The sequence below is a fragment of the Bombus terrestris genome, chromosome 15 (genome assembly GCF_910591885.1).
Source record: "Bombus terrestris chromosome 15, iyBomTerr1.2, whole genome shotgun sequence".
Lineage (NCBI taxonomy): Eukaryota > Metazoa > Arthropoda > Insecta > Hymenoptera > Apidae > Bombus > Bombus terrestris.
Genome location: NC_063283.1, coordinates 5,517,972 through 5,545,035, shown reverse-complemented (window position 1 = coordinate 5,545,035; position 27,064 = coordinate 5,517,972). Strand labels below are relative to the sequence as shown.

Sequence of the window (27,064 nt, the reverse complement as noted above, 5' to 3'; positions counted from 1 at the left end):
CGTACGTCAAATTTCAAAAAATTAAGATTGAAGTATCTTTCGAACGAGGTGTCTTCACGCACAACAAGTACCTTGATACTTCTGTGCGGAGAATAAAAAAAAGACGCATCAATCGACGAAGAAGAAACACCGACAATCTTGAGATTGCTTCACTTTTCCCGGAGAAGGTTCTTCGTACAATCGTAAATAAGGCAGATCTTTAGGTGATCTGATTTACATTGAGACACCCTGTATAAGAGTGCATGTGCCTGGAGAAAAAGGACAGTAGCGTAGAATAACGAGACAGAACTTGTAGGATGTCTCGTCAGTCAACAGTCTCAGATATTCATAGGATTCTCCCCTTGGAAGCAACGAGGCTGCACGTCGCTCGTAATTTGGCTTACTGTCAACCTTTTAGCGGAGCTTTCACCGCCAGCCATCCTTCTCTCTTGGTTGCTGTCGAATCGCGAACAGACGAATCGCCATTGTGGTCGCGAGAATGTAAGTTTTCAACGTGACTGTACGTAGTTCATTCTCTAAAAATTCATCTGTCTGTTCTGAGGCGCTTTGTGTTCGTAAAATATAGCGTGGTCAATTAAAAATCGTTGCGCGCAACACGTGTCAGACAAACGTGGAGAATCACAACGACATGGTTAATTTGAAACTATGGTGTGCGGGATGCGCAGGTATTTATTTCCGAGTAAATTTTGCGATCTAATTGTTTCTTTTTTAATTCTGCGGTAAAACGCGATTGACATAAAATCCCTAAGGTTTCTTAAATTCTTGAGATTCCTAAAATTAGATTAGAAAAAAAAAAAAATAGGATTTTAAGGTTTCATTGAGAATTGGAATTGCACGGTGCGCTGAGATGTCATTGCGAGAACGTGGATGCCGAGTGGCGAATGAAATTAGCCTGTTGTAGAGATATTTTCTTAAATTTATGATAAATAATCGGGAAACTATTTTTAATAATTTCTTCGGCCATTAACAACGAGAGAGCTAATTTGAGTTTTATTATGAAATTAGCATCGGGCATCGTGCGATTAACGAAATCTCACGAATCTTCTTCTAACTGAAGCTATCACCTTAATTCAATCTATTTGATAACGTTATCTGACTGTTGCATAATTTGATTTGCCGCTGTTTCCAAGATATGCAACCGGATGCCAAAATTTCATAAACTCGCTCGTAAATAATCGCTCGCAGTTCTTTATTTCCGCTACGCTCTTTCTTTTTTGCATGCTTTCGTTCTTCAATTCGCAGATTACTTACAGAATCTTTCTCGTTAGATTAATCGGACAAAATAGTCTAATCGTAATTCTGATGAAACGTTACGTCATATATGTATTTATAAAACTGCTATCTTTTCTTTGGCTTCTATCAAAAAACAAGCTAAAAAACAAGTTAATTCCATGAAAAATCATATTTTTATTATTTCATGTACATCTGTGCTTACTGAAGAAACATTATAATATTCGCTGTTATTTCGATTGCCTACATTCGATGAAATATTTGAAGAAAAATGCACAATTAAATGAATCGAGATCGAAAATTTGAACAACATTGCCCTTTTCGTCGGTTTTTCTCATCGATCACGTATACTTTGAATTGCGTAGATTTCTTTTTATAGAGAATTTATAATTTTGTCCAACTTGTAGAAACGTCAATCGTACATCGTACGTTCCAATACATACGTAACGTAGGTGTAGGTTCTTGCGAGTGTTAATCCTCGTTAATTTGCGATTACAACACTCGTCCCTGTTCCCTGGAGATAATTCCCTGACATTCCTGTGGCGAGGGAATTGCGTCCGCAATTAGATTTCAATCGACCGATTTCGAAAATCATTTTTATCATTTACTCTCGTAATCGCCGCAGTAAAAGTTTGTCGTAGCGAAGTTACGTGAAAATGTGATAGAGATATGGATATTATAATTTGCCGAAGCTTGGAAAATTCACTTTAATATTTTCTTATATAGAGTGAAACTTTAGTAACTAGCTAATGATTCATTAAAACTTGTACCCTATTGTATTGTATTGTATTCTGTCGAGACTCATACCTATTACAGCCTGTTAATTAAGATTGGTAAATGTAATAAAGTAAAGCCATGAAAATAAGTTTCATTTTGTTTTTGTACGATGGAAAGTTTAAACTGAGCGATTGCTAAAATGGTAGTATTTATTTATACATCTTATTTTGCCTTTCGACTTTGAAAAACAAAATTTGCGATTATAATTTTTCTTTGAGGAAACGATATTAATTTTGCAAAATAAAGGAGAGAAGAGAACGACAGCATTGACTTATTTTCAATTAAACAACTTAAGTGATTTTGCTTACGTAAAAGAAACATAAGATAAAAGTTCTCCTTATCGTTAAAATTAATAAAATATTGTTATTTAATAAAAATAAAAATAAATAGATGATGCATGATAAATAATAAATAAAGTATTTAAGGTATAAAAATATATCGTACGGACGTTGGCTGAAATGTTTAGAAATAATAAAATTAAGTCCAATGAAAATTTGAAAAATATTTACGTTTATACTCTTACTTAAAAAGCCTGATTTTAATAGAAAAGTTGTATAACTAACTGTATACTACTCGTAATTCGTAGAACTAAAAGAATATATTTCGAGAAGGGTAATTTGCAACTGTTATAAGTCAAATTGCGCCGATGCAAATGGCAGGCTGATTGCAGGTAGACAGCATTATACCTAATAGTCTTTCAAGTTTCGTGAGACTTGCGAATTTGGATCAAAGATTTCTTCGGGTCAGGGTTTCAAAGCTAATAAGCCTTAAAAGGTCAAATGGTTTGGATGGATCGATAAGTGGTATAACGGTTGTTAAACCAAGTGAATCTTATTCTTTGCTATTCAGCTGTTTGTGTCCATTTTATTCGCAATCTCAATAGTTTCTTTGATAATTTGTTTGATAGTCACACAGAATTTCCATTCAAATACAAGATTCTCTAAATCGAACGAAAAGAGCCGTTGTTCTGATTTCATGGAATAGAAACTTTTGCACGACATTTCGTTGAATTTTGGATTTCAAACATAAAAATTGGAATTTATCTGGATGTCATAAAATATAGACTTTTAAGGATCTAACGTTTTATGGATTTCATGGAATATACATACACGTTGCGTAGATTTTATAGAAATATTTTTAAGTTTCCAATAGCCTTTAGTTCTTTTTCGAGTCGTAATTTTCACTGTTGATCACGAACGGTTTCACGCGGATAAAGGGAACTCTGTTTTCTCGTGCAAATCCATAATCACGCTAGTTTACTGTCTAATTAATATTGTCAGGCTCGAAATTTTTCTTTTGATCGACATACTATGACGAATTAATGGGGCATATGGCGATCATCGTGATCTATCGATCGTTTGTTCCTTAGAACGTTCTTTTCTTCATTTCACGCGCGTTGACTTGGAAACCTTCTCTCTTGGCGATAAATTAACGAAAATGTTTCTAGCATCATCGACATCTGCGATAATTATCCTTATTAATATCTCGCGATTCGTTTTGCAAATTTCGATGATTCTTTGCTTTACAAACGAACTTTATAACTTCTGTAACTGTGTACTGAAAAATGCATATCTTGAAATTTCTAAAATATTATTTTGCATGTTTCACATGCTTTGGGAAGTCACGAGCTCTTTCTATCTTGTTTCAAACATTTTTGATTTGACATAGTTTACAAGCTATAGCGCTCGTATGTCCTTTTTTTAAGTTTATGGGACAATGCTCCAATTTCGTGAAATTGAAACATCTGTCATTTTGAAATTATATTAAATGTACACGTTTGTAGCACAGGCTTTAAGGCTCACTACAATAAACAAATAATGATAATAATAATTGACAGTAATAAATAATGTTTTGTAAGTTCATATGAAAAGTCTTCGACTGAATAAATCCGACATTTCTTTTCATTAAAAATAAATAACAACGTAAACGATAAACATATATTATCCGTAATTATCTACGATTCACATATTCATAATTATCTAACAATAATTCATAGTTGTGCACGATGTTTCGCGACTAGCCAGGAATTCTATTCGCGAGGCAAACTATTTTACAACTGAAATCAGATTCAAAGGAACACGCGGCATTTCGAGATTTAATATGTTCATTTTCCATCTTCCCTTTCATCGTGCACATATTGTTGCGTGATCAATATGCATATTATGCGTCGCATAATTTTACCATTTGATTGATCAACTTGTCTGTAATCTTGAAAACGATCGTTGTTTTTCGCGTAGAAATAAGCTTTTGCCATTAGTACGCTGTCGATGAATCGTTGACAAACATCCTCATATGGGGAGGAAAGATTGTTGTTTCTCTGTCGATTTGCATAATCGTTTACGCGACACGTTGTTCGATCTTCGTTACGAAGGCAAATTAAAATTCATATCTTCGTAATTAACGTGGAAAATTAACGTAACGCGAACAGACTGCAAATTATACATTTTAATTTCGTTCTTAAATGTTTTCTAACTTTGTGCAATAAAAAAGTTGCTCTTTAAATGTAGAAACTCTAGTTTCTACTATCTTAGCTTACAATCACAAGTTGATATGATAATTCGTATTAGTTTGTCAAGAGAATTTATTAGCATCGACAAAATCATTTTTAATTGTAAAAGGACAGTTACAAAACTCTGAAAATTAACAAAATTGATCTATATACGGCGTTGATTAATATGTCGATTATTATATTGATCAAGGAACTGCGAACGTTCTAAGAAGATAGCATGATTGTTAATCCTGCAAGTTCTTCTATTATCGTTATCTTTTATTATTCACCTAATCGTGTTTTTCTTACGTTAAAAGTTAAAAAGTATCTCGAGCGTGAGCAATGTACGTATGAAGTAAAAATATGGACTACATTCAAAATATTGAAGATCGAACACTTTCAACCGAAAATTACAAAATCCTCTCACGTTTAAAAAATGAATTTTACAAGGTCGGAAAATACGTGAAAGTCACACAATCGATTAATCCATAAAAAACAAGAAAAACGTAATTTAAATTCGTATGAAAATACAGTGGCGGATGAAAGAATGTTTAAAATTGATACACTGTGAATTTTAGTAACTTTTGTACTATAAATGTTTCACCATGTTGATAACATCTGTCCTGTGATATATGCAATATTTACAATAATTTATACGCAATATGTGCGATATTTACAATATTTCGTGCACGATATTGCTCTTACTAAATGTAAATTTATAAAATCATAGTGTCTTTCTGTACTTCTTATTTTACGATGTAAGCTTCCTTTCGTAAATAAACAAATCGCAAATTATCGTTAAAATCTCACCATCCACTTCGATTCATAAATCAGCTGCAAGGCAATTCAAAGAAAAAAATCGAAAAAGAAAAAAAAAAGAAAAAATTCGTCCTGGCTGTCGCATGATAATCGCGGAATTCATATGGCGTGGCAACCTCATAGAGGCCGTGCGAATTTATCAGAATCGCGAAGAAAACCAGTATCTTACATAAAGCACCCCACGAGAGAACGACGACATAACGATGACGATGACGGGAGAATCATAGACATCGAGGTCGTCCTTAAAGGATGTACGATGCTCCATCATCCTTGATACGTCACACAGACCAAGAAAACGATCGCTAATCGATGAAGCTAATTACATGACTCGAATGGAGAAAACAGGTTGACCGGATCGTAAAAATACGCTGACTAAACCTGCTTTCGTACCTTTGCCTGCAAATACTACGTTTCCTATTAAATCGTTATATAATTTCAAGGACACGGATGATCAAGTAAATTTCTCAGATTTGCTTGAATTTGTATACCGGCTGCGGAAAGCAAAGAATCGAACAGCCAAGTATCTATTGGTTTGGCAATTAAGTGATTGCGGATTTTGTCAATACTACCTAATGACAAAATCCGCAATCACTTAGTTGCCATCCCAATAGCCGTAACACCAACCACTGGTTTGTACAGGCAGTGCGAGTTCATTGATTTTCCTCGGTTAATGGCCTAAAGTCTTCCGCAGTAATTAGGACGAACATGTTGACAAACGACCTTGGCCAATAATGGGCAGCCGTGGCCAGAAAATTACGATCTGACCTGATAATAACGTGTACAGCTCCGTCTTACACCGATTGCGCTTAAGAGCGGTTTACATAAGCGCGGTAAGAGGATACACGATGGTATGTGGCACGCTTAGAAACTTATGTAACCCGCGAATTCCACGCGGATTCACGGAGGATCTGCTATCTTGTGATCTGGTGATGTCTTTACGCGCTGAATGTCCCTTTCGCGGTACCCGAGTCAGTCAGCCTCGGTTTGTTTCAGCGGCAATAATCCGATTTATTCTTGTCAAAATTATTTTCAAAAATTGATTGTTATTTTTTTCTTTATTATTGCTATTAACCAGTTAACCGAGGAATTTAGTCTTAGAAATGTGTCGCGGGATTAGGTCATGTAGATAAATACAAGCTAGGACGAGTATACGCGTCAACATGGAGAAAAGAAGAAAACTGGAAAAGAAATGGCGAAAATAGTGCATAATATAAAATAGCGTATGAAACATCCATAGAAACAAATCTTCCCGCAGTTAGGTCAATAAAAATATCAATACGCAGAAACTTCCCCAAATAGAATGTTTATATAGTTGACGACTATTGTATAAGGAAATAATAAATTTGTAAAAGAAAGCAGATAATGCTTTTGGTCAATTAAAAAGGATTTGTCAATTAAGATTAGGGGAAGAGAAATCAGTTTTAATCTCTCTCTGGTTAGATCCGAACTCGCCCATTTTGTAGCGAGCTCGATTTTGAACTTTATCACTGACTCATCCCCGTTCGCTGTTAATTAATTAACGGAATTACCAGTGGCTGCAGCACGCCAGCCGGCGACACGTAATTAGTGCATGAAAAGTGGCTGCAAGATGCTGTTTCGCATCAGACGGGTTCTATTATCGTCTCTGTGTTTGCGCATTAAGCAGAGCAGAACTATTATTCTATAATATAAAGAAAATCATTGATCGTCGTCCGAGATAAAAAACAAAATGCGAATTTTTGCCATAGCGATTACCGATATCGTGGCAGGAAATTTGTTGATATTTTCGTCGCGTGCAAACTTTACGAGAGTACAATATGATTTTGATATTTGCTTTTGCTGTAATGATAAAATAATTAGCAGCACCTAAGGAAGGTTTAACGTTTGGCGAGATTAAGATGGGATTATCAGAAAATTTTTATATCGAGAACGTTGATTTCTTTATCTTATTATCATGAATATTTTGATAAACAAAGATAAACATAGACTTATGATACTATTTTTATTTAAAGGGAAGTAACTTATTTAATCATTCTTAATCCTTGGGTGTTACGCATCCAAAAGAATTTTTCGTTTAATCGTGAACATCGTGTAAATGTGTTCATCATAGATGTTTGTATCAGATATATCTGTTTCAGCGAATTTTATTGCTGAAAGATGAATACATTTGCTTGAAAAAACAATCGATATATTTTTAGCATTTAGATATCAAGTTCAGTGTGTAGTCACAGTCACGAGATTACAGATCCAGAGAGGAGATAGCTATGGTCGATTGAATAGCTCAGTTACTCAATATCTCGCTATCAATTTGATCAACTGACTCATATTCTCTTCATATCTTTCCAATACGTAGTCTACTTCATGTATCTTATCTTTCTATTGTATCAACCAGTTCTAAGAATTACTTCATTTATTCAAAACAATCTTAATCTAAATTGACAACCATCTTTAACCTTTAGAATATAAGTTAAATAAATTCCAAACGTTAAATTCCATTAAGACAGTGTAACTCTTCTTTATCAACCAATTTTAGATTTTTCGATTTTCAATCTTTTCTTACTTTAATTTTGATGAATAAATTCGATCAGCAATCCTGTCGCATTACCAATATCATACCTTTTCACTTGATTCTCTTCTTAGTTACCTACCAATGATTGTTTTAACACAAACATATTCAAAAATACTGAAACTCACCTATTGAAATCCACAAACCTCAACAATTATTCCACTGTCAATAATTCTTCCATTTTGTTCACTTTCCATTTATCACGAACAAATTGCTCAAAAACATCAACTTACTTAACACGAGCAAACTGCCCAAAAGCTTCGAACCAGTTGCTCCTATCGTCATTTATAAAATAGCAATGATCTTGCTACAAATTAACAATGATAAACATTTAAAAATCTACACTGTTACACTAAATCATACTCACTTGCACTATCTATCAACATCCACAAAATTCATTGGAAATATCAACTTCACTATCAACTATCAAAATCTAATATAAAAGTTCATACAATTTCAAGCGTTTAATTTCTGTCTGCCTTACGTTGCACCTATTCTACTTCTACCGCTGTGTATCAAACGAACGAAATGGTACCAATGTGCCAAAGGAAAGCTACTGTCATCCAAAATTCAGGAAATTTATTACAAAACTTCAATTTCACATGCTTCGAATCCAATGTAATAGTTTCCAGAAATCCTGACTTATTTGTGTCTGGCTCGCGTCGCATCTATTCTACTTTCATTAAATTCCGCTGTCAAACAGAAGCCACCATCGACCAGAATCCTTGAATTTTATCGCAAAATATAGATTTCACGCGCTCCAAATCCAATATATTTTTCGCAATTCGAAATTCTCAATTTCTGTCTGCCTTACATCGTATCTATTCTACTTTTTCTCCATTCCACCATGTACCACAAACAAAACCTACCAGCAACCAAGATTCACGAAACTTAAATTTCGCATCCTCCGAATCTGACACGATACTTTTCGTAGTTTGAACACAATTTTCTTAATTTCTGTCTGCCTCGCATTGTACCCATTCTACTTGGACAAAATTCCACCATGTAAACAGGGCCTGTTAGCAGCCAAAAGGCAAAGCACGCTCCATGTAATCCAGAACAATTAATTCTACAAAATCGAGCGGTTACGTAACGTGCTAGTTGTTCATCGAGGTGGAGCCGAACAGTAAGCAGTGAGGGGACGATACTCGCATGACGGGGTCTCTTGCGGCTAACCGCGCGCTAGGTCCCAACTCGGCGCTCGTGTTACGCCTACGTGTTGTCACGGTACCATGGATCTCGTCTAGCCAGGGAGGAAGAGAGCAAGAAACGCGCGGAAAACTCGTCTCGAGGCTGGTTAACGCGCGAACAAATGCGTTCTCGCGTACAAGTGGAGGGGCACCATCATGCTCCTCCTCCGTGTATTGTCTGCCTTTAGGCATTTTTACGCGAGCTTTTAGTGTGGTTCCGCGCATACAATCAGCAGTGTCGTGAATCTCTTTCGATTTCCCTTTCACGTCTTTTTGTTTCTATCCTTTCTGCATACGTAGCGATTCTTCCTATCTTCTACCTATTCGTCTTAATTTCTCCCAAACAGTGACTTCTTTCGTCTCCCATGTGCTTTCGTTCTTATTTCCTCTAAATATCGATCCTTTTTATCTTCAATTTCTTTTTCTCAATATTTTTATTTTTCGTTTTCCTTCCCCTTTCGAGTGGCGAATTTTCGTTTCTTTCCAAGTTTGGTTCTTCTGAAGTACTTTTGAGAAGCTTTCCAAGTGCGGACGCACGCGTACACGCGCTTGCGAGATGAGAAGTGCGCGCGACGATGAATGATCGAACCGATCGAATTCCTGAAAGATTTCCGTCGGTGGACACCTTCGGGGAAGGTTGCCATCGAATCTTCGTGGATCGAGCTGGGTGACTGGATCGTCGGTTTGTCATCCTCTTTACGCGTAACTGGAATTTCATTTGATTACGAGGAAAGAAATTTTGGCTTGTTTCTGTTACTTCGGAGTTTGGAATTATTGATCGATACGGGTAGAATATTTGGCACCAGCGATTTATAGAAATACAACTAGGATATAGAGCAATAAAATACAGCGATACAATGGTGAATTGATACGAAACAAACAAGAAATCTAGACGCAGACATATCACTTACGAAACACGTGGTCTTGTAATGCGTGAAGTATTAATATCTCTCTAACTGGATGATTAAATTTCGTAAGGAAAAATGATGGCAAGATTTTCGTAGAATCTATGACACGGACAGATTTCAGATGTTTCATTATAGATTCATCCACTTAGTATTCCTCCGACTCTTCAAACAGACTCTACAGTTCCTGTTCCGTGTAAAAAGTACCGAGCGATATTTCGACTCATTTACAGCCCCTTAACTTTTACATAGAGATGGAGGTCAAGATTCTTCCAATCAATTTTCCATTCGGGAAAACTGTATACGGTAGAGTATTCAATATTCGAACGATGGATTCTGGAGAAGAAAGGCATGGACCTCTGCAAATATTTTTTTCTTCGAAGCTAAAATCTCCGCTGATGAGATATACTCGAAACATTGTATAACAGTGGGAAAGTTCTCAGTTTTAATTTTACTAAAGATATTTCATAATGGTTATAGTTATAAAGATCTAAAATTAATTGTTAACGTTTGGAATAATATAACAATTGTAAAATGAAAGTTCTGCTACGACATCTTCAAAAAATTTACTTTCTGTTTTTACTCGATTTTGGAAACTTAGCCACAACAGAGGACTAAAATCCTGAAAGTTGGAATTTAACTTCAGAGGATAAAATATTGATTTCACGTGTTGAGATACATATACCAAGACAGTGGTTGATTTGAATATTTCATACACAATGTCCGATCAATGACCTCTCCTGGAATGTCACACAGTGTGTCGAAGAACTCAGAAACCCTCTGCCACTGTACCCAGAAAACAAATCACGAATTCTACTTCATCCTGCTATTCCCAGGCTTCTCCGTTTCACTGGGTATCTATCTTTCATCTCCATTCGACTGTACGGTCTATCGAACCTACACGGCGTTGCTTTCAACGAACACCCATAGCTTTTCTATTAATCATACAAGCGACAGAAACAGAAAGTAGAAACTTCGAATTACAGTCAGAACAGATATGTATGAAATAACAAAGGAAAATAATAAGAAACTTCGACTCGTATCCGTGCGTAGAATTACATTTATCTGACCACGTTAGGGAACAAACAATAACATCCACATAATTCATGTAGTATAAGCATCGACCGACTCCCTCCATTGCCTCAAATTTTTTCACGTAATGGGAATTCACGTCCAGATAAATAGATTTGGTACACAGGAAATCGTTTAGTCAGACACTAAATGACGTTTTGTTCCATATTTTCATTTTGTACCTATAATTTTTCGTTCGTGCAGAAGAAAATTCAGACAGCGATCCACATTCAGACAAGTAGATTCAACCGATATATAATCGGACAGAAACTAGAATTTTGTAGGCAGTAGGCAGAGTTGCATTGCAACATCTACGACGTTTCGTTCGTGCAGTAGGAATTCACATTCAGATAAGTAGATTCAGTGAATAGTTTACAGTAAGATAAGTAGAACAGTCAATAGTTTACATTCAGATAAGTAGATTCAGTCGGCACCACGTTCGAACAAGTAGATTCGGTCGACATATAATCGGACACTAACTAAAATTTCGTTTCAATAAATAGAGTTGTATCGTATGGAATTTTACTCTATTATATGGAATTGGGAAAAATGAAATTCAAACAAATAGCAACATGGTGGCAGTTAGGTCCCCGATATTTCCTGGTTCTATATAGAATTTTCATTAAAAACATTCTCTTTTACTCTAGTTAATCGAACTATACATAGTTTCCCCACAATGTATAATTACATTTTTAATATATATTAATAACATCGTCTGTGGTTTCGGAACAAGAACAGAGCCAACGTAATCTCTACTTGTCGTAAAGGACAACTAAACCCATTGTTTAAAAAATGTAAAGAGACTTGTATCCAAATTTTCGAACGAAAAATGTGAAACAAAGAAATGGGATAAAAAGGGAAAGATTTTGGAATATTTAATAGCAAGTTCTCTTACGAAAATTAATGAATTTAATTAATTAACTTATTGAACGATCTAACGTGATTCTCATTCCTTTATGAAAAGGCGAATGAATCTCAACCTAACGTAATTTTCTATCATACTAACCATACAAATCTCTCTGTCTCTCCCTCTTCTACTTTTTCGCCATAGCTCCTCCCTGAACAGACATCGTATTCGCTCTTTGAAACAGCAACATATGAAAAGAATAGAGAAAGGAGGGGGAAACGTGTCGGATTATCCGGCGGCCGGCCTGATCGGACCTAGAAAGGCGGTTGTTCTAAGGTTTCCGCGTTTGGCGTAGGAAGCCAGCCCGTGGACTGGCTCGTGCCTTGACAGAGTGAGACACAAAATCATCAGGCCAAGAATCCGTCGTTGTGGATCGTTAAACGTCGTTAAAAATCGACACCGGTGTGCAAACGTACGCTACATACGTTATACTCCTACCACTTTCTTCGCCCCTTCTACGAGGATGGATCGTAACGAGAGCGCAAACGAGGGCGGAAGCTCGCCGGATACGGTGATCGCGCGCTCCTCGTCCGAAGAGGAGCGGAACAGGTTCGCGTGCAGCACTTCCGGTGAATACGTGACCGTAGGTGACAGCAGCTCCAGCGTAGACACGGTCACGAGCGTTGGAACGACGACGAACGTGGCCACCGGTGACCCACCGGCCGCGGACGATAAGAAAAAGGGAAGATTCGGAGTTTTGAAGAGCAGCTTCCGGAAGGAGGGAGGATTGTTCAAGATTAGGAGGAAGAACAGGCAGCTGGACGAATCGGCTGCCGAGCCTGAGCTGGATGTCGAGGAAAAAGGTTTATTTATTTGGCTTGTGCCTCTCTCCCTTTGAGTTGTTTGCGCTCTAGCAGGATTGTGGTTATGGGGAGTTTATTCTTGTGGTTGCTGAAGTTCTTCTTCTGTTCTTCCTGGTTTTAGGTTACGTGTTGTTCGAAGGGTTGTTTTTTTCAGGGTCGTGTTTCTCTGCGTTAGACACAGATCGACCGTGATTGGTATTTACGCAGAGGAGAGTTTGCAAACTTGCAATAATTTCGATAATCTTTATCGAACTGATAGATCGACTTTTATTACACAGTGATTTAATAGCAATTGGCAGATTCGCCAAGCAATCTAGAAAATTGCTTGTAATAATGATAAAAATAGAAACGCCTGTGCGGTCAAGGATTAATCTACTCGACGTGTTCTCAGCTCGTGTTTCTTTCGAAATCTCGATTTTGTTAACAAAGTTTGGCAAAGTTTGGAGAAATTAGAATTCGTAGACGTTGTTTTGTTGGTTTCTATCGAGGTTATGCTGATTGGTATTGAGATAACTGGTAGTGACTGGTTAGGGTTGTTCTAAGGCTTCGTCAGATGGCTATTCACGAACTCCTTCTTCTTTCTGATTATTCATAGGTCTCTATGTTGATGTGGTTTCTTTCTCTACTTCATTCTACTTGTTTCTCTAAATCGTCGATCTCTACTTTTATCGATAGATTTCTATGAACTTATTGGTAAAAATATTTAATGTCTTCCATATGTGTCTTTTTATAGTTTATACTCTACTCTATTTATACTCTATTTTATTGATTTTTAAAATAAAATTTCCTTATCTTAGCAGCAATAGATTATAGAGTTTCCTGGCCTTGTTCAGACACTGATTTCAATCGCTGTAATATTCGACACGTAAAGTAATCGGCAGGACACTGTTCTGGATCTATGAACAGATTCCTTAAGATGTTAATCTTCTTAATAGCTACACGATATCTGGGCAATTACTGAAAGCCATCGAGCTCTCGTTAATTACAAAGGATTTATAGAACCAGCTCGTCCTTTCAAGACCAATTTACATAACATCTGATACGAATCTGATACGCGAAAGTTAGAATAACCGTGAGAACCACGATTTCGATCATTCGAATAGATGACTATGTGTAACAAATTCAAAGATCCTCCTTGAATTTCGTCGTCTTCGTAATTCATGACCTATCTCAATCTCAATTAGCTTCGGGTGACTTGGCATTCAGTTATCAAATTCTTCAACCTATTTACGTCTTGCTAAAACGAGAATGTATAGGGATCTCTCGTATCGAAAGACACATGCTACTAAATCTTTCGACATATGTACACAGTACGTGCTTTACTGAAAGATCTTTGTAAAGATAGACACGTCTATCTTTATAAAAGATTGTTTTCCTCTTTTATAAATCATTTTAAATTGATTACATATGAAATGCTTGTCTTTTCAATCTGATTTATTTTAAACAATATTTTCTATACCAATGATATTTATTATATTTAATACTCTTTATGTATCTATCGTACACTATAACAGCTAGATTTATTCCAAGTTAGTATAGTTAGAAATGTATTATATCTGTTCGATAAGCTGCTGTATTTGTTATATTCGTATACCAACTGTATGTTCTATGCTAATTATATTAGGTTGTCCGAAAAGTGTCTTTCTTTTACAGACACGTCTTTTGCAACGATGCATCTTTATACAAACATGAAACCTAATCTGTCATACGTAATTCGATAAAACAATATAAAAGAGAAAATGTTGTGCATCCATTATTTCCTTATAAAACGAAAGAAACTTTTCGGACAACCTAATAGTTTTCTATATCTTTATGTACTCGTTTCTATGGAAATGATATTTACTATACCTTCTTTCCTTATATTTTGTGCACCTACTGTAACTATTATATTTTTGCTATTTATTTGTGATATATATTATGTATATATATTCATGATATTCACAAGGCTGACTTACATCTGCCCTGTTCTACTTACTGTAACCACCGCGCCTCTACTGTATCGCTTTTGTAGGATTTATACACGTGATATCTCTGTTGTATCCATTTTAAACAGTTTACTGTAATCTGCTACTGTTACACGTACTGTATCCGGTGTATCTGTTACTTTCATACTTTACATACTATGCTCACTATGTACGCTATATCGGCTATTCGATTACATTATTTAATCAATTAATCGTATCTGCTACATTTACCATAGCAACTACATTTATCGTGCTTATCGTAGCTGAATAAAATCCATAACGAACTATATGCACTAGATCGCTGATTTTTATGCACTCGTAATACAAGAAATTCAAAATAGAAAAATACTTGAAATATGTGAAACAGAATAAATCTTATAATAATTGTAACATCTACCACGCTTATAACGCTTACAAAAATATTCGTTTGCGTAAAAATTCGCAGTCCAATAATCATCGATTCAACGTCCCCGAAAACCCTGTAATGATCTTTAACAAACCCATTGCTCACCGATAAACCATCAAGCTTAAGCTTCCAATTCCATTGAGCTCTATCATAACCTCCACAAAGAAAGAAAGGAAAAAGAAAAAGAAAAAAAAGGAAAAATTCCCCCCGGAAGAAAATCTATTCTCTGACCAAAGATCCTCTGTCTGTCTCACGCGACAGAAACGGGTCGGAAGCGGAGTTCAGTGGAGGAGCAGGGCGACCGCAAGGTCGTCGTTGGTCCATCGACGACCTTGAAGAAGAAGAAGAAAAAGTCGAACTCGTTGGTGCGCAAACTGAGCCTGAACAAATTTCGTCTGTCGACGGAGCAGGAGCCGAGGCACACGCCCGAGGGTGGTGACAGCAGTCGATCACAGAGCCAATCGTCGCAGGAATTGTCTAGCCTCTCCGACAGCCCGTCGAAGACCGCGAGGAAGGGGCAAGAGATCGAGAGGCTTGGCCATCGCGACGGATACGAGGCCGACGAGCAGCCTGACACGTTATACGACGTGGATAGAGAGAAGGGAGAGCCGAGGAAACCGGAGAAACCGACGGAGAAACCGGTGAGCACGGTGACCGTAGTGCAGCGCAAGTCGCCGTCGTTAACCATCAGGAGCTTTTCCTCGAAGAGTCTGTACGGTGAGCGATCCCTCTCTCTCTCTCTCTCTTGCACTCACACATACGTGCACTCTCTTTCACTGTCACTCATTTTTTCTTACTCCATTGATTCTTGGCTTGGGGTTGGTTCCTGATTTGGGTTAGGGTCGTGGAAAAATTGATGGTCGTTGAATTGCGAGTTACGTCTACGGAATGTTGGACGGGGGATGTGAGAAGGGTTTACATTTTACATTATGTGGAGAATTTTGCGTAGAGTTTACGTGGAATTTGTATTCTACGTATAAAGTTCACATGGAATTTCTAATCTGCATAGAGAATTTTATATATGGAGTTATATGGAATTTGTACTCTGGGTGAATAGAATTTTACGCATTTACAAAGATTACATGGAATTTTTACTCTACATATAAACAGAATCTTATATTATATAAAATTTATTGTACAAAATGTGTGAAATATCTACGTTCTGTGTCCAATGCATAGAATTTTGTGTATGAAATTTATATGGAATTTGAATTGTACGCGTAGAAAATCCATAGAATTGACATGCAATTTGTGCTGCACATTATACGTGTAGCATGCGGAATGTACTGAATTTTAAGTATAAAATTTACATTCTATACATTAAAATCGTCAATCAAATAGTAATTGCCAATTATTGCAGGCACATAAAAATTCCGTATTATAGTCTATCAATCATTCATACTATGATTGTTCGTATTCATATCGTATTGAGTCATATAATTATATTTATATACATATATGTATAATACATTATAATATGGAATGATTTACCGTTACTCTGTGACTGATGATCAAGTGGAGTCTATAACTTGTAATTGGTAAAATAATTCTTTTTAGAAGTTTATGATATTTCTTTGCATTATGGTTCTTTATGGTTATTAGTTCTATTTTGATCAAGGGTTTTGATTAATGTCACTGTTAGTCATTGATGAGTGGCTCGGATTAAAATGATATGATTCAATTGGTTCTGCTTTATGTTAGGTTTTAATAAATCTGACAGACACTGACTGTATTATACATATTATAGTAATCGTCGTTTCATTATTGTACTCGTGCAGTTCTGGAAAATTCATTATAATATGATAAACAAACATTCTCTTAATATCTTGGATTTAATTTCCGTATTGTAATGTAAATCATCAGACTGCGACAAGTGGTTTTAGTTTCGGTTTTGGTTTTTCTACTTGTTAATTGTTTTGTATTTTCTCAAATCTTTTAAATTAATTAATGCCATGTAATACCATTAGCACTCGAGTGCCTGATTCGAGGTGTTAAGAATAATTAACTTAACTGCTCTGATCCAAATACGATTTAACTTTAATAGGATTTATTAGCTAATTAGTTTCAGTTCAATGAGCAGTTGCTCTTTAATTAACTCAACTGAATTTCCAATACTAGGAAATATAATTAACGTGGAATAACTCGACTCAAGTTACAACGAGTTATTCTATCTGACTCAAGTACTTGATCTAAGCTTTAGGTTAATTAAATACTTAATTCTGATAACTTTAACATTTACCTTTATTTCTACTGTTTTACATTACACTAACATTTCACTTGATTTAACCATTCAATTTCAACCTCAACATTCACAACCCCATCACTGTTCAACTTTCATCTTGAGTCTTATCCTTTTACAACATTCACACTTTAACTCGACCGTTGTATATCAATTTCAACATCCACAAATCCATCACTATTCAACATCCATTTTTAGTTTTCTTTTTGCAACACTCACATTTTAACTCGACCGTTGAATATCAACTTCAACATCCACAACCCCATCGCTGTTCAACATCCATCTTGAGTCTTATCTTTCTGCAACACACGCTCTAACTCAACCATCAAAGTTGAAGTTTAGTTTATGCTTGCTGTTCTGCAACCCTCACGCTGTAACTCAACCATTAAATTTCAACCTCAACATCCACTATTCTTCGACATTCAACTATATCCTCATCATACCGCATAAAACGAAACCTGAACCGCTACGTACTAACATCCTGCAACCTACGTTCAAAGATGTCGTCGTCTCGATTCTCAAAGACCGCCACATCATCATCATCATCATCATCACCACCACCACCATGACAATCACCACCATCATCACCTGAAATTGCCATTGAACGAACTCTGCAAATCCGACGAATGAACCTGGTGCGATTATCCGCGTGCGCAGATTCCCAATCCTCGGAGAAATCTCCTCGTCTGGAAGCTCGGTGCAGCTCGGCGCTTCCCTATGCGCTTTCAAAATGGGCGGAGCAAAAGCCGCCGAAACCAACATCGTCCGAACCATCTAGAAAATCCAAATTGAACACGAAATCCGAGTCCGAGTCTGGAATACCAAAATCGTCCCCTCGCGAGGTTAGACGAAAATTGTCCTTATTGGAGGAAAAACGTGCGATTTTTCAGCGTCGTTTGTTCGAAACTACTCGTGACACGGATTCGGGCGAGACGGTGATCGCTGTTACCATCGACGACGACGATAAATCGCCGTCAGCGAAGGAGGAGGAGAAACAAGAGGAAAATCGAACGAAGAAGAAGGCGAGGCATATCAGTGTGAAAAAGTTCGATACGTTCTCCACGTTCGAGGGTACGTTCGACGAGGAGACTGGAGTTGGCTATCTGGCTGGTATTGAGGAGGATTATACCGAGAGCTACGATAGACAGCACGATAGTTACCTGGCTACTGTGGGGTCGATGATGGCTGACAACGCGGAGAAGAGCAAGGTCGTCAGTCAGGATAGCATGGTGAGGAACTACTTGTGTACCCACCGTAGTTTTTCAGTCTTTTCATGGCTCTCCTCTTATTTTCTATTATTGTAATATTTATTTATTTATTTATTTACTTTAATATGGATAGTATGGCGAGGAATTACTTACGTGGTTATCGTAGTTGCTTTGTTTTCTTGTGGCTCCTCTCTCGGTTTAGTTTTCTTGTTATAATATTTATTTATTTTGATATGGCTAGTACGGTGAGAACTACTTGTATAGTGACCATAATTTTCCTATTTTTTTCTCTTATACATATCTATATTTATTATTACAATATTTAGTTTATTTATCTGCATATTCCTATTATTATTATTATTATTTTTATATCCGTTCGTTTATTTCTGGTTCTTTGCTGACACTATAGGGAACATTTCTGCGTTTTTCTCTTTTAAGTTTGAATGTTTTATTGCATTGGGTGTCTTTTTTTTTCTTGTTATCTTTGTTTCTACGATTTCTTTGATGCATTTCTCTTTGAGTTTCCTCTTCTCTTCTGCTCTGGAATATTTCACTCAGTTTATTTCTTTGGTGTTGATGATCTTTCCCTCATTTTTAAAACATTTTTGTAGTAAATATCTTTATGTTTCGCTCCTTCCAGGAAGCTTTTCTCTATGAACATTCAACTCAGTCTTGCTCTTTTCTGACTTGTAATTTGCAAAATTTGCAGTTGTAAAATTTCACTAGCCATGTCAGTCCAATTGTATACAATATGAAAGAGCGTTTGCATATTTAAAACGTATAAAGTATTGGAGGGAGTTACTGCACTTGCCCGTAAACAAGTCCCCTAACCTGTCCCAACCTGAACCGACCATCCGCAAAAATACAAGATCTTTCTTCGACTTGGAGCAAAGACACCGAACTCGATACTCGTTAAAACTCGTACTCGGCTCTAGTATTTTTCTCTCTTTGGATTCCTGTCGTCATTTGCATAATCAGGTTTCCCTTTCTCGATATCGACACCCGACACAGTTTCAAAACACCGCCAACGTTTCTTTGCATCTGTTTGCCCGTAGAAACCTGTAATCCTACGACGCAGGAATCATAAGGTAGTCTCGTTCTGCGGTCAGGATTTGCGGTTGCCGCGCGTCGAACCCGCTCTCTTCGCTTTTGTCCCGTGTATTTTTCACTCGACCAACCCCTGCAACAACCGATGCTCTCGAGTTACGTGGCCTGCCGTGCTTTATCTCAACAGTGGCGTCTTCTATCTCAACTTCCATATAGCGTAATAGAGAGCTGAAAAGACGATTAGTCGAACGAATACCTCACTTACTATTTTTCATCGACTGTTTCTCATGGAATACAATCGCGAAGACACGGCTACGGAAAGTTTTGGCTTTTTCAATGTAGCGTTTCTATTTCCAACTTTGAATAATCCAGGTTTGTTAGCGAAACACAAAGTGTTTATTTAAAAGGAAAATACTGCAAGTTGTTCGTTCAAAGTATTCGTCGCTGCTGTCGATAAATTTTATTTGTCGAACGATCAACTCCATCGTGGAATAACGTGGCGTCTCTAGACAAGTTGCAATCGTCAGGGACTTGACGAAGGAGGACGATCCGTGAAATTGCTGCGCGACAACGCCTGCTGCTTCTATGACAAAAGACACGAGCTTGTAACGAGTCGTGGACGTCCTGCGGCAACCAGCTGATTCCTTAGAGACATTAATCCTTTGGATTGCCACCTGTTCCGATCGATGTAACGCGCTTCACCTGTTATCCGCTTCCAGTTAGTGCACATGATAGAAAAATGAGATGGGATTTCAGGAGATAGAAAAATGTGTCGACGATTGGATCTCGTGCAAGCATTTCGCCGTGATGGAATTCCAATTGAAATTCCAATTTAGAATTCCAAATTCTACGCGAGGAAAATTATATTGTATCGGTGAGTTGTGGAAAATTTGAAGTAAGGCCTCCTCGTCGACGTTACTCACGATTAGTAAACGGGCAAAAATTCCAAAACATAGAGATATCTTCTTTAAAGGTGTAAAGTTAGCCCCTTGAATATTCTACTGCCTAGTTACTTCACGTATATTGACTTAATCTTGTGATAATATTTACAATTCTGTGCAAATGTAATTTATGATTAGCATACGCAATTGGTATTTGTCATCGTATGCCGGGTAATTTGAAAGAAAACACAACGAAAAGCAATTTTTCAAGTAGATTTTAAATGTTTCTAATGAAAACCTGGCGTTTTTAAATCAGCTTGGAAAATTAATATTTATCTAAAATTAATATATATTTATTTTATAGTATAACATATGCTCTATACACAGATAATTATACAGAATTTGTGATTCTAATTCTAACGTTCTAGTCTGTAAATCTTTCTATCTTAACATCGACATTTCTCCAAAAAGTTTCATTATTAAATTTTATTATTATCTAAAGATGTAACTGAAGATGAAGATGAACTTGATGTTACGATGACATAATTTTCAAACTTACGAAATCGCCAGATGTGAACACATTTCTAAGTGTGATAATGCGTGTTGTTTCTAGACAAAACTTAGCTGCCATTAAATGCAGTGTACCATAGCAATGTTGCTGCATTATGGAGCATTGTACAACCGGCAACGTTATGGTTTCTACCTTTACAGCAGACTATTATTATTACCCTAGAGTTTATGGTTACGGTTTCGTGCGGTATTTTCCATGGCAGATTATCCTGCTGAGTGTAACCACACGTTACACTTATCATATTTCTAATATCGTTTTATTTTGTAGAATACACCATGATTCTGTTTATGCTACATTAGTATTAGGCGGAGTTTCTTTTTGTTTCAATTTCGAATCATTCGGACAATTAATAATTTACTTATTAGAGCGTTGAACTTTGCTTATTTGTGAGAGAAGAAAATTATGGTTTATTATGATTGATATTTATTTATTGTGATTCTAATAAGCAGAAATAGGGATTAATAACCGCTACAAATAAATTATTATTTATAGTATTGTTAATTAATGATATTATTAATATTAATATTATATTATACTACTAATATTAATGATATTATAAATTGATATTATTATTAATTAAATTGGTAGCAATATCATAATAGCAAATTATACTAATATAGTATATAGTATCAGCATACTTAATAGTAACTCTTAAAAGTAATGCTTAAAAGTAATAAATTATTATTTATATTATTATTAATTAAATTGGTGGCAATATTATAATAGCAAATTATACTAGTATAGTATATAGTATCAGCATACTTGATAGTAACTCTTAAAAGTAATACTTAAAAGTAATAAATTATTATTTATATTATTATTAATTAATGATATTATAAATTGATATCATTATTAATTAAATTGGTGGTAATATCATAATAGCAAATTATACTAGTATACTATATAGTGCAAGCATACTAACTTAACTTAATAGTAACTCGTAAAAGTAATACTTAAAAGTAATAAAATATGGAAACACGCCGTATTATTTATGAGATGTGTAATTCTCTACAATTAGAACGTGACAGAAAGAGATTATAATATATTACGATATTATTTGCTTGTAGAAAAAATTATAATTTGTTAAAATACTATCCTATCGCGATGAAGAATTTAGGAACTAGTGATTTTCAGAGATACATAGATTAATATCATTATGGTGTACCGATAAACTATAATCGTTAATTTTGGCACAGTCCAAACGATTTCAACTAAATTGAGTATTTTTATAAACGTTTACAGCAAAATTTTCCTCGCTTATAACGTAATACAAATCTTTTATAAAAATAAAATAAAAAATTACTTTTATATATAATAAACTACGATAGTTCGAAGAGGGCCAAATAGAAGTATAAAATCGATGAACAAAGCTACGCGATCATCTGCTCACACATTTTTGAAGAAGTAAAGAAGTAAATAAATAACGTGAAAGTTAAATTAATTAGCGTTTGCTAAAACATTGTCATACGTTACGGTACCCTTGTATTGACAGATTTATATTCTAAAATGATTATCATCGGTGAATCATCCGCTTAGAGTTGATCGATCGGTTATTAATGTCGAAGAAACTTTGATTCTTGTTAGTTTAGACGAACCTGGTAATGAGTGAACATCGGTCGGGCTAAACGCATTTGCAGTAGCGTTTTAAGTAGAACATTAACTAGAAGCAATATGAGCGTGAAGAAGAAGAACAACAAGACTGTGTCATTTCTGAATATCTCTGAATCGAAAGTTAATTCGAAGAATTGGAGGTGGCGCAGGGTTAGTTCTTTGATTATCTTTAACTATTTCTCTCTTCTTATTTCCTTTTTTTTTCTTTCTTTTTATTGATCATGTGATTCGACGTTTGATCATTATTGTGTTCGTTTATTAGTGACTAGAGTTAGTTAATAATATTATGCAGTGAAAGCAACGACGAATGTAAATTAAGAAGAGAAAACAACATCGTAAATCAGACTCGGTAATATTTGTATTGGGAGTTGTTGGATCGTTTTATTATGCTTCCATTACGTGTTTTACTTGCTACTTGTCGCTTGCTCGTAGCTCGATAAGATAAGTAAAGTTGCGAGAAAACGTAGAGACGCAACATCGTTGCATAAAATCGTGAATCGTAACATCTTTACGAATTATACTCGATATTAAGATAAATTAACTTTCTGTGACGACGTACAAGTCAAGTTGAAATTACAATTCAAATGCAAACTTGAAAGTTACATGCATCATGTATATGCGATTTGAAATTTCATCGATTGTTTAAAAGATTCTGTGATACTCGTCAGAATCAGCTTAATTTCGAATTGAAGTAAAATACTGCAGTGAATTGTAGTCTTTCTTTTTTCTTTTTCAATTAAACGAATATAAGACGATTCTATAAGCTTGACCTCGTATGTTTTAGAATGCTAATTTTGCTACACGAGTACGCACAATGATTATTGTGTAATTGTGTCAAATAGCGAAGAAAATAGTTGCATAACGAAGATAAGAGAAAGAGAAAAGTAATAAAAATGGTATTATTCGTATAAGAATATCAGACAGAGAATAATGAGTGCTTGAGATAAGTACTATAATAAGCCTTTATTTATAACTCGACCTGGATAATTTTTTAAATCACTAAACAACGTTGCCAGTTAGCAGACAACTAAGTGAGCACAGGAAATTAGGTGCGTTTAACTTCAAAAAGGATAAATTCCCAAAAGGAATAATTATAATACTTATAGAATTTTACACGACAAAGATGCTATTCGAATAACTGATAATAAATAGGATATAAGTTAATATAGTCGGTCTAAAAATTCTTTATGTCATTAAAAAATAAAAAAATCGTTACGACGACGATATAATAATAATAGAAAGATATTTTGGAGTTTCTTCTCGTAATAAATTTTCCAAAAATGGAACGTCTTTCGAATAATCATAGAAGAAGATCCTATCTTTTCCAAACAACGTTACCATTTTATAATTTAAGTTCTACATTGATACGAATGATATCAATAATGATTAACAGGTCTGGTGTTAATAATAGTTGAAACATAGTAATAAAAATTAAACAACAAGAAATCGTTTATAAACGATAGATTGTCGAAGATTTGGCGATTAATGGCAATGAAATTTTGCTTTTTGTTTGCACAGTCGTCACAGAACAATGCGCCGAATGCCGGATTAGGCGATAAACGAGAACACTTGTATAAAATCCTGGTAATTGGTGAGCTGGGCGCTGGAAAGACGTCCATTATCAAGAGATACGTTCATCAATTCTTCTCGCAACATTATCGCGCGACGATTGGCGTTGACTTCGCACTGAAAGTATTGAACTGGGACCCGCACACGATCATAAGGCTGCAGTTATGGGATATCGCAGGTTAGTCTTCTTCTTAATTCTTTCTTTTTTCTTTATTTAGTTTCTTTAACCTTCTTCCCTTTTTCTTGTTCGTTTCTTTCTTGAATTGTTAATCCTTACGTCTTTTTATTCTTCCTTTTGTTTTCTTTATCTCTGTACTCTTCGTATCGTATGAATTATTTCTTTAAAACTTCAAAGTCGATGATTGGACAATGATAAACGAATTTATTTTGCATGATTATTGTTATGGAGAAAGAACAAATTAGAATTCCAGTCGTTTATCAGATATATCTTGTGATATTAAAGAAAGCAATTGTTTGGCAAAATTTCACGTCGGTTAATCTTCTAATATATTAACGAAATGTTGCATGATCAAGGTCATCGAAATTTAGTTTCTTTCATAAAATCTCATATCATTTTAGAAAGCAACAGAATATTTCGTTAACAGAAAAAATGTGTGAAAAGGATATATGATGTATAATTGATGAAATTGCGTGGCATTGAATTAAAATACGTGTACATATACCTAATCGTAAAATTTAATACAACAATCAAATTATTTATGTATATCTATGACGTATAGAGTCGTTTAACTCAGATTGCTCGTAGAAGAATAATTCATAAAATGAGATATTAATAATAATAAACTTGGCGCCACTGAGCACACCGCCTATGCAGAAGTTTCGTCGAAGTCTCTTTCTTCTAATAGAAACAAACGCAGAAAGCGTTTGTCGTATGAACGACATCATGTTGCAACATATTGAACAAATTCATTCCAATATAAACACTTGACTAAACATTAACATTATACAACGACACTAAGCAAGTCTACCTTTCTGTTTACTACTGACCAGGTCAACAGTAATTGGTCATTATTGCTATCAGCGTTGTAAAACTAATTATTGAATCAGTGTAACAACAATAATCACGCCTACCTTCCTGTTTGCTACTGTACAAATCAAGAGATTGTTGTATTAGTGTTGTATTATTAATTATTGAATGACTGTCGTATAACTAATCCTCGAATTAGTATAGTGTACCTAATGGTTGAATTAATGTTGTATAACCAATTGTTGAACTAGTGTTGTATAACTAATTGTTGAATCAGTGTAGCATAACTAACCCTCGAATTAGTATTGTATACCTAACAGTTGAATTAATGTTGTATAACTAATTGTTGAATCAGTGTTGTATAACCAATTGAACTGGTGTTGTACAACAATCAATGATTACAACAACCAATTGTTTACTACTGTCCAGGTCAAGAGATTGTTGTATTAGTGTTGTACAACTAATTATTGAATCAGTGTCGCATAACTAATCCTCGAATTAGTATTGTATACCTAATGGTTGAATTAGTGTTGTATAGCCAGTTGTTGAACTAATGTTGTACAACAACCAATGATTACAATAACCAATTAATTGTTTACTATTGTTCAGGTCAAGAGATTATTGTATTAATGTTGTAGAACTAATTGTTAAACCAGTGTCGTATAAGTAATTGATGAATCAGTGTCGTATAACTAATCCTCGAATTGGTATAGTATACCTAATAGTTGAATTAATGTTGTATAACTAATTGTTGAATCAGTGTTGTACAACCATTTGTTGAATTAGCGTTGTACAACAACCAATAACTACGTCTACCTTGTGTTTACTAATGTCCAGGTCAAGAGAGGTTTGGCAACATGACGAGAGTGTATTACAAAGAAGCAGTGGGCGCGTTTATAGTATTCGACGTGACGAGAAGCGCGACCTTAGACGCAGTGGTGAAATGGAAACAAGATTTGGACTCGAAAGTGCAACTTCCTGACGGTTCACAGATACCTTGCGTCCTTCTTGCGAACAAATGTGACCAGCAGAAGGAAGGTCTAGTGAATTCACCGGCGAAAATGGACGAATACTGTAAAGAGAAGAATTTCGCCGGATGGTTCGAGACTTCGGCCAAGGAAAATATTAATATTGAGGAGGCTGCACGTTTTCTTGTCAATAAAGTGAGTAAAAATGATTAATAGATTCTGTATCTATTTATTAATGAGATTACAAGGCTAACTTTTTGCCATTTTTTGTAGCGAATGATTAATGAAAAAAAATTATTTTATTATCTAGACTAAGCCAGGATTTTGACCATTCATTAGATCATTAGAAAAATCATTGGTTAACTGATTATTTAATTGTTAATAGGGTTAAAGAAATAGTTGTTTTATACGATTATAATTATTTTTTAAAATGAACAAATTTTGAAGAATCGTCGCAAAGAAACTGACACGACCTTTCATTCTGTATTAATAGATCGAACAAAAATTAGTAATTTTTTATTAAACTTTTATCGTCGATCATTTATGTAATATTCTTTTCATACGTTTCACCATTAATTTCTCGCGATATTGTTACGAAGGTAGGCGATTTCTCATTAATAAAATTCAAGTCAAATTTATTAATGATTCTTCGTGAAATCACTGGAAAGCTCGAGGAAACTTTTCATTGCAAAATGAAAATACAAAAATTCGTCGTTCGAAGAGTACCATTTTATTGTAATACGATGAATAAAACGTAGTAATGAAATTAAGTAAACGAGTGTAGCTCTTAAACGTGAGAAAGAAAATGCTCTACTCGATATTTTCTGCCGTTGTTTTCCTTCATCTAACCGCGGAATTCAATTGACGAAGATACGTC

The 27,064-nt window shown here is 35.3% G+C and overlaps 1 protein-coding gene across 6 annotated transcripts in view; it reads left to right on the top strand.

Moving 5' to 3' along the window:
• Positions 1–27,064, top strand: part of LOC100644037 (ras-related protein Rab-32) — a 57,186-nt gene that overhangs the window by 25,798 nt on the left and 4,324 nt on the right. For 3 of the 6 annotated variants that reach the window (XM_012317338.3, XM_048412897.1, XM_020866729.2), the window contains 2 exons: positions 24,181–24,409; positions 26,057–26,382. In XM_012317338.3, the coding sequence (XP_012172728.1) occupies positions 24,181–24,409; positions 26,057–26,382 (555 nt within the window). Of the gene's footprint in view, positions 1–508; positions 666–9,245; positions 12,736–15,366; positions 15,823–18,001; positions 18,574–24,180; positions 24,410–26,056; positions 26,383–27,064 lie in introns of those variants that run through there. The other 3 variants (XM_012317334.3, XM_048412896.1, XM_003401440.4) reach the window with 3 other exon arrangements.